The 9239-nt window shown below is 44.1% G+C and overlaps 1 protein-coding gene across 1 annotated transcript; it reads left to right on the top strand.

Moving 5' to 3' along the window:
• The first annotated feature begins 4210 nt into the window (after positions 1–4210).
• LOC142012088 (toll-like receptor 2 type-2) lies at positions 4211–7664 on the top strand. The gene has a single exon (XM_074991894.1). The coding sequence runs from the start codon at positions 4211–4213 to the stop codon at positions 6557–6559; it is 2349 nt and encodes a 782-aa protein (XP_074847995.1). The 3' UTR covers positions 6560–7664.
• The last annotated feature ends 1575 nt before the right edge of the window (positions 7665–9239 follow it).

Here is a 9239-nt window from a genome sequence, read left to right as displayed (position 1 = left end):
GTCTAAACCAAATTTGATCTTGCTTTCATGTGTTTTTGAACAACAGTGTTCACGGACATAACATTGAACATGACTAATCAGTCACTGTACACTAGGATAAATCATGTCACCATCATACCAGCTAATCCTGATAAGTCCTTAAACTGAGCAAGGCTCTGTGGAAACATACTGCATAATTTCAGCTGATGAACTTGTGCTCTGAGGTAGTGTGTAACTGGTGTACTGCTGATGCTTATCTCATGCACTTGGGTTGATCCCTTCTGGAAAATCTGCATCAATTATACCTTTGGGTGATGAATTAGAAAAATTAATTATCTAATGCTTAAAAAGGTATTTGCTTTGCAAGGAAAATGTATTCAGCAGCATTTTGTATGGATGTGAGACATGGGTGATAACGAAAGATTCGAAAAGAATAATATTGGTGTTTGAAAAGAGTTGTTGTAGAAAGATTCTGAGAATAGGATGGATGCAGAAGGTCTCCAATGAGGAATTATATAGAAAGATACAGCTGAAAGAGAACCTGCTGCAGAAGGTTGTAAAATGAAAGCTAAACTATTTGGGCATATTTGCAGAATGAATGATGAACGAAAAATCAAGACCCTGGTATTCGGCAAAATGGACGGTTCAAATAGGAGAGGCAGACCTCACTGTGAATGGATAGATGATATAGTGGATTGGTGCAGAGCTAGTCTACAGAAACTAAGCTACTCTGCACTAGACAGGGAAAGATGGAAGGAAATAGGGAGAGAGGCATCAGACACCAATGGGTGCTGAGCCCACAGTTATTGATGATGATGACTTGCAAGGAAGAAAAGTGGTAAGAAAAAAGAAGCCAGAAGCAGGTGCAAGTGGTAAGGTTAAACGTGACTCATAGTAGCATCTGGGAGGTTCACTCCCCCCCATATGCTCCCACCAAAACGTTAATTGCTTAAATGGGATGCTTCCATATGCTCTCTCCCTGCAAATCTCCCCCCACCTCCTGTCTCTGCCCCAGTCATCTTGGGTATGGGAACACTGGCCATATTGGGTCAGATCAATGGTCCACCTATCCTGGGGGTCATCAGCAACCTTTCTGAGGCAGAGTGCTGAAACTTAATCTTTTGACCTTGAGGTATGGGCCAAGTGCCAGTGGTACTTCCTAAAATAACTAATAACCTTGCTTACAGCAGCTTCATTAATAAATAAATTAAGAGGTGGAGCTTTACCGCTTGGGTGGTGATTGGCAGCATTAGCTGGTCTTTTGCTAAGCTGCAGGCACCAGGGCTTTGAGCAAGCTCCCAGCCGCATGGGAGGAAGGGCGGGGCTGAGCTCCTGCTATTGAAAATTGGCTCTTGTGCCGCTCTTGGCACGCGTGCCCAGGGGTGCAGCTCCCTGCTGTGGCCTGATCCAAGTCCCGGGGCCAAGCAGGGCCGGGTGCTGCTCCTTAGAGTCGGCCGCAGAAGCGGGACTTGGCCGCGGGGAGGACCCCCAGTGAATTTGCCGGCAGAAGGAAAGGGGCTAGAGCGGGGGACGGGCCTTTCGCCTCTGCCCCCCGCCCCCCGCTGCCCGCCTCCGAGCCAGCCCACGTGCCGCTGGGCCCAGCGCTTCTTTGCGCGGGCGGGGACTTCCCGGGCGGCCCCGCTGCCCCTGCTTCCCGCGGGGACGAGCCCGAGCAGGTGGGCGCGGCTGGGATGCGCTGCGGCCGCAGGGGGCTCCAGGCCGGTGCACCCCCGACAGGAGGAGCGTGTCGCTGCATGGCCGGCGTAAGGCAGGACCGCGCTGCCCGCCGGGGCACTGCCGCAGCCTGCGTCCGGCCCCGGCGCCCTGCCCTGCTGGCGGCGAGGCCAGGCAGGTCCCGCGGGAGCTCCGAGGCCAGAGCGCAGGGGGCTGGGGCGGGGGCGTGGTCTGCGGGGTGCGCTGTGTCTGCTGCGGGTGGTGATTTACTCCACTCGGAGCAGCCCGGAGCTGAAGGCTGGCGCCGCTTGCTTCGCAGCTCGAACCCGGTAGGGTACTTAACCATCTCTCCTCGGGGCTGGGCCCTGGGACGGAGCGGGGCTGGTCCCCAGGGCGCCCATCCTGCTGCGATCCCACTGGTTCAGGACTTTTTAGCTGATGAGTGTAAGGCTACTGTGTGGCTTAGCAGCGAGCCGTCCTACAGCTGCAGTGGAGTGGCTTGCTGAATAGCAACGCCTACATTAGCCTGTTTAGGACACGGTCTTGTGTCCACCAAATCAGTGTCAACATTTCCATTGATCTCAGTGGTTCAGAGTCAACAGAACTGGGAGCATTTATTTGTAAGCCTTTAGCTTAAGTTTCCTGTGCTGTATCTAGTTTGCAGACCAGCCGTTTATTTCATTTTTATTGCAATGGCTATTGATTTCTATTAGCAATGGAGGGTACATGATGAATTAGGATTATGAACCAGTCCTGAAACAGACAGTGTATTGATGCAGCTGACAAAACCTGGATGGCAAGCGGAGATTATGACTAACAGACAAGGTGTAGAGGCAGTAGAAGATCTAAGTTATTTGAGATCTTATCTATCCAACAAATAAGATTGTGCCAAAAACTAGAAGAAAAATATTGGCATTGTGCTTAGTTATGACGCTCTTAGAAAGACTGGAATAACTATGGCATCTTGAAATGTTGCAAATGGTGACAAGCCTATTTTTTCCTGTAGCCATTTATAGCTGTGACATTAATGTTACAAGAAGAAAACGGAAGCTTTTGAAATGTGGGCACTGGTGTGGGTCAAGACTCACATATGTCCTGGATGAAAAAAAAAGATGCGCGTGTTAGAATGCACGCATGTGTTAGAACTGTTAGTGGAGAGAAGCACTCCCTCGTGCTGGAAATCAGCAAATGCAAATATTAGGACATTGAATGTCACGTAGGTAGGACAGCTATCTGGGCTCGGGAAGGAAAAACAGATGACTGTGCCAGCGGGAAAAGAATATACCAGCATTTGTTTTCTCTGCTCTGACTGGGCCCACAGTGGGCTGGATTAGTAGTGCATTTGCTCCACGCCATCCCAGACCCACAAATCCTTCCATTTCCCATTGCTGGTCATTGCCTGTAAACAAGGTAAAAAATGAAAGGCTGAATGGGACAGAGGAGCAGCTGTGAGAGATGCTAACCAGAACATCTACTGGAGGAAGAGGTTGTGCCAGCATAAAACTGCTGCCAGACTCCTTTCTGCTGAGGGTCTGTAGGACCCCTGTATGGTGCTGCCTCAGTGCTGAACCTTCCGCCAGGCGAACCCGCTTGTCTTCGCTATCCATATGCAATATGATAGTGATGGCCACACAGAGACCTGGGAAAAGGCAGTCCCTAAGCTCAAGACTTCAGTCTAAAAAACTTAAAAGCCAGTTGAAAGAATTACAAGATACACAATGTGTTTATTTCATTTTTTTGAAGAAACACTGTGGAGAAAAGCGTCAGAGAGGTAGCCGAGTTAGTCTGTATCTTCAAAACCAACAAGAAGTCCTGTGGCACCTTATACTAACGGATATTTTGGAGCGTAAGCTTTCGTGGGCATGCTCCAAAATACCTGTTAGTCTATAAGATGCCACAGGACTTGTTGTTTGTGGAGAAAAGGTGTCAGGGCTTGACAGCAATTTTAGTACTGGATAAACTACGTTTACGGGATATTGATTGTCCCTGGCTCTCAATGACTTCAGTGGGTTTTGGAATGCACAGGAAGTGCAAGCACCCAGCAGCTCAAAATTTTTTACACAAAATTAAATTTCCTGGTGTGTGCATGTGTGTGTGTATGAGGGTGGGGGCAAATTAGAAGGTATTTTTTAAAAAAAATTGTTGGAACTATTTACTGATAATAAAAAGGACTAAGTCAGCACATTTATTATTATTTATTATTCTTTTGATGAATGTTTCCCTAAAGTATTCACTGATCGGTGAAACACAGAGGCAGACGGTAATTAATTTGATGTGTTTTGTGATGAAGTTAAAGACAGCAGGAATAGCAAAGAGGAACTTAAAGCCAAGCAAGAAATCATTTGAGCATATTTATATAGATATAAGCTGATTTTCTTGATGTTATATTTTAAACATTTTATATATTGTTTCATGTTCACAGGACTTTACAAACAATAAATATTAATGTCTTACTGAAGATAGGTCAGCAGGGACCACTTTTCAAGTATGGCTGTTTTAACACTAATCATTCATGTTATGCTTATTCTGCCCCTCTTTTACATTTTAGGTAAAAGTCATGCCTAACCAGCTCTGGAAAGGGTGGTTCATCTCTATGGTCATAACAGCAAATTCTTCTGAAGGAAAAGCCACAAAGCTGCTGTGTCCTTCATGTGATGCCACTCATTTTTGTGACTGTTCTTCAATGAATTTAAGCACCATTCCTTCAGGGCTAACAACTGACATCACGGGGCTAAATCTGTCCTACAACAGAATAAAATATGTAAGAGAAACTGATCTGCAGCTGGGTGTGAATCTCAGAGTGCTACTGCTCCAATACAATCAAATTTGGACAATAGATAAGAATTCATTTATTTTTCTTGGAAAATTGGAACATTTGGATTTATCAAATAATAAGTTGATTAACTTGGCATCCATTTGGTTTAGACATCTTTTTTCCTTGCAGCACCTAAACATACAGGGGAATTTATATACCACACTGGGGGACGAGCCCTTGTTTTCTAATCTGAAAACTTTGAGAACTCTGCACCTAGGAAATAACAGTTCTTTCTCTGCTATACAGAAGCAAGACTTCGATGGAATCACTGTTCTTGAGCGGCTTGAGATAGATGGTCAAAGGCTCAGACAATATGAGTCAGGGAGTTTGATAAAAGTTAATGTAAGTCATATCATTATAAATATCAATGATGTTCAGGTGTTATCAGTGATGCTAGGAGATATTATACATTCAGTAATCTGTTTAGAACTGAGACAGATAGCCTTTAAAACAGCTAATGAATCTTCGTCACTGGAGCCAATGAGTCATTCTCTCATAGAGAAGTTATTCTTTAAAAATGTTTTGTTTACAGATGCAAGTATTGTCAGAATATTAAACATCTTGGTGCATGCTGAGCAATTGTTGGAGCTACAGCTGGACAACTGTATACTTCAGGGAACAGGACACTTCCGAGAAACAATTAAAATAAATAGAAGTCCTGTAGAAGTAGTGACAATAACGAGCCTATCTATAGAAAAATTTTACTTATTTTCAGATCTTGGAAGTCTGAAAAATCTTATCACTAACATCACCAAAATAACAGTTGTAAACACCAAGGTTTTCTTGGTGCCTTGCATGATTTCTAAACATTTTTCCTCTCTCCTTTATCTTGATCTCAGTGAAAATTTGCTCGCAGATCCAAATTTGAAACATTCATCCTGTGAGGGTGCGTGGCCCTTGTTGCAAACTTTCAATTTAAGCGAAAATTCTTTGGGTGATTTAGAAATGACAGGAAGAAGCCTCTCTCATCTAAAACACCTTACTCACCTAGATATTAGCCGAAACAATTTTGGGGAGATTCCAGAATCATGTCAATGGCCAGAAAACCTGAAATATTTCAATATCTCAGGCAGTCAAATAACCAAATTAACACCCTGTGTTCCTCAAACTCTTGAAGTTTTGGATGTTAGTAGTAATAACCTCAATGATTTTAGATTAAAGCTACCGTTTCTCAAAGAGCTCTACATTTCAAAGAACAATTTAAAAACTTTGCCAGATGCTGTATTTATTCCAAACTTAGTAGCCCTGAGAATCAACAGAAACAAATTAACCGGTTTCTCGAAGGAAGAGTTTGATTCATTCAGAAAAATGGAGACACTGGATGCTGGTAACAATAATTTTATCTGCTCTTGTGAATTTCTTGCTTTGATTCAGTATCAGGAGGCAATAACTAATATTTTGGTTAACTGGCCAGAAAACTACATCTGTGACTCTCCATCTTCTGTGAGAGGACAGCAGGTGAAAGCTGCTTGGCTTTCAGTGCTTGAATGTCACACAGTTTTGGCTGTGTCCTCAATTTGCACTGTGGTTTTCTTGGTAATCCTGCTTATTGTGATCCTGGGCTACAAATTCCATGTGCTGTGGTACATGAGAATGACCTGGGCTTGGCTTCAAGCCAAAAGGAAACCCAAGAAATCACACAACCAGGACTTCTCTTATGATGCGTTTGTTTCCTACAGTGAAAGAGACACTGAGTGGGTGGAAAACTTACTGGTGCAGGAGCTCGAGTATTCGGCCCCCCCATTTAAACTGTGCCTTCATAAACGGGACTTTTTGCCTGGGAAGTGGATCATTGACAACATCATTGACTCCATTGAAAAAAGTCGCAAAACTCTGTTTGTCCTGTCCGAGCACTTTGTGCAGAGCGAGTGGTGCAAGTACGAGCTGGACTTCTCACATTTCCGTCTCTTTGATGAGAATAACGATGCAGCAATTTTGATCCTTTTGGAGCCCATTAAGGAGCAAACAATTCCCAAAAGATTCTGTAAACTGCGGAAAATAATGAACACAAAGACCTACCTTGAATGGCCTCTTGATGAAAATCAGCAGCACATATTCTGGTTTAATTTGAAAACTGCGTTAAGATCCTAGAATAGGTCTGGTCCACTGTAAGATCTGTTAGAGTTTGAGCACTCACCTCTGTGGCGACTCCTGCTGGTCACTCCAGGAATCAGCACATGCCCTCAGCAGGATGCCCTCTTCTGGCTGGTGCCTTAGCTGTGGTTGCTCCGCTCTCTCTACTCCTGAGTCGTTCTCAGGGATGTGGAGTGATCTCTTCAGGAAACTGTGCTCTGGCAGTGCCCACTGCTCCAGTCTCTCGCTCCTTTCCAGGCATATCATTAGTTCTCAGTCTCACGCTTGGCCCCATGGCCAACTACAGCCAATCTCTGGCCCCCTGACCTGAGGGGCAGACAGCAGCCTGTACTGGACATTCCCCAAGATGGCAAGGTGCAGTCCAAGTGGGAAGGCCCATTCACTACTCTGGGTGCTGATCCAGGGACTCTCTGGGGGCATCTTTGTCTTGCCCTCCTTCACTCCCCTCTATTTCCTCCAGTTCCAAGGCCTGGTCCCCTATGACTCCTTGCACCTTCTTGGCCCTTGGATCAAGGCTACAACCTGTAAGGTGTCAGGCAAAAGCCTCTCTCTGTCTAGCTCCCCTAAGCCTGCCTAGCTCTGCTCTATCCAAGGTACTTTCTGTCAGGGAACCAGTCCAGCAATCTCCCTCATCAGGACCCAAATGCACACTGCTCTGTTGAGCTGCTCCCTATAAACAGGGCTGCCCCAGCAAGCTGCCCTTTGATTGGCTCCCTAAGAGCATTTTCCTCATTGGCTTGGGCTCTGCATGGGGCCCCACCAGCCTGCTTTAATTCCTGCTGGTTGGCAGCCACCCCACTACAGAGTCTGATCCCGTTACATTTGAAGGATTAGGCTTTTAAATTTCCCAGAAAGGTGAAAACTGGAATTTTTGTGTGGTGCTGTGAAGATGGTCTTTAATCTTTGTTTTGTTTTGGCCATTTGTTGTTTCCATATTTCAATCTACAGTAATGAAATTTGTGTTAAAGACATACTAACTGAAGACCAAAAATTGTTCAGAGATTTGTCTGTGTATTCTGTGCATATGTGTCTGTAGAAAGGCTGTAGTGCGAGAACATGCAAAATTTGGTGCTCTTCTGTATTCTTTATAAAAGCCTTTTAAAATCAATTGTTCTCATCCTGTTTGTTTATGTACTCAAGAATATTTTTACTAGCACCCATTCCATCTAAGGCCCAGCTCCTCAAAGGCATTAAGACACCTAACTCCTTTGACATCAATTAGAATTGGGCACCTGGATATCTTTGACAACCTGGGCCTAAGTGCTTGTTCTGTTAGACTTTGATAGACTCTGTAATGTCTTCTGCTCTTCACTGTTCCCTGGTTATAGGACTTGGTCTTAGGTATATGTTCTTTTTGGGGTTGAGGGAGGAAGGCAGCTTGAAAACAGTAGTCTGATTATGGCATTTTCAGAGTGTTAAAGCTAGTTCTATAGTTTGTAAAGTGAAATAATTTGAAGAAAATTAAATCCAGAGCTATAAAATATGTAACTCAAGGAAACATTTGGCTATTGCTCATATTTATTAATTTTTTTAAGGCCTGATCCAGCTCCCACTAAATCAACTGGGAAACTTCCTGTTTGATTTCCATTGGAATTGGACTAAACCCAGGATAAAAATTTCAGAAGGCCCTAGCGTTATGTTTATATTGCAAATACAGCATACAACTGCAGCTTCTTTACACACATTCAATTTTAATCTAGCTAGATCCTGGAAGCCAAAGCCACACAAGTGTGCATTTCAGTGCAGCCTTTTCAAACTTGCCTGAAATTTTGGATAACTGTTCCCAGGAGTATCTCATGTGGCAGCACTTCACAGGACTATCCCATGTGGAAGTGCATGCTCCCAGGATTCGGGTTAACTATATTTAAGCTAGCTCCAGTCTCTGTGCCTAAACTGCAGTCGTATCTGGACTTATACATGTGTCAGAGCTTGGGTATTATAGAAGCATACCCCAAAGTAACTTTGGAGCCTCAATCCTATTTTCAAAAGTGATTTAGAAACTTAGATCCCAAGTCCTTACTCCTGAATGAAATAAAATCTGTGCTGGGGAAAAAAAAAAAGAAACCCCGCTACCTTACTTCTCTCTTGAAGTATGAGATCTCTGCGTTACCATCTTCTTAAAGTTACAGCCTACATGCCACTGCCTTGTAGGCTCATAAATCACTTCTGAACATGGGAGTCGGGCTCTGAGGTACTTAAGTACCCAAATCCCACTCCAGCCACAGCCAGTTGAACTCTGGCAGTTTAGTTCAGTGGCAGCAGGATAGGGCCCATTCTTACGGTTCTTTTTAGAATTATGGATCTTGCACATTTTTGTAAGATGTTTTGTTGAATCGCTGTTACATAGTTATACTGGGAGTGAGGAAGCCCTTGCATACCTCTCAGTAACTCTTTTGCATGCTTAAGCACATTGGTTTTCCTAACACACCCCCCCCCCCAATTAAGCAAGTCTCAGACAATGCAACATAAAAACGAATATTTATTTACACTCATGTGCACAAGTGAACGTAGCCATAAAAATATTATGCAGTTCAAGAATAGTGCACACGACGCAGACATTTATGCTAATGAGCACAATGCCTTGTTGAGCAGCTCTTTGTTTTGGAACTGCTTCATGAAAGAAGAGCTGCCCTGAGGAATTTCACAGCACTGCGTGATCACTAATTTCACTTTGCTT

The sequence above is a fragment of the Carettochelys insculpta genome, chromosome 4, assembly GCF_033958435.1.
Source record: "Carettochelys insculpta isolate YL-2023 chromosome 4, ASM3395843v1, whole genome shotgun sequence".
Taxonomy (NCBI): Eukaryota; Metazoa; Chordata; order Testudines; family Carettochelyidae; genus Carettochelys; species Carettochelys insculpta.
This window is presented reverse-complemented; position numbering and strand designations above follow the sequence as displayed.

Excerpts from the sequence above, each read along its gene's own strand:
- LOC142012088 (XM_074991894.1), top strand. The coding sequence starts at position 4,211 with ATGCCTAACCAGCTCTGGAAAGGGTGGTTCATCTCTATGGTCATAACA.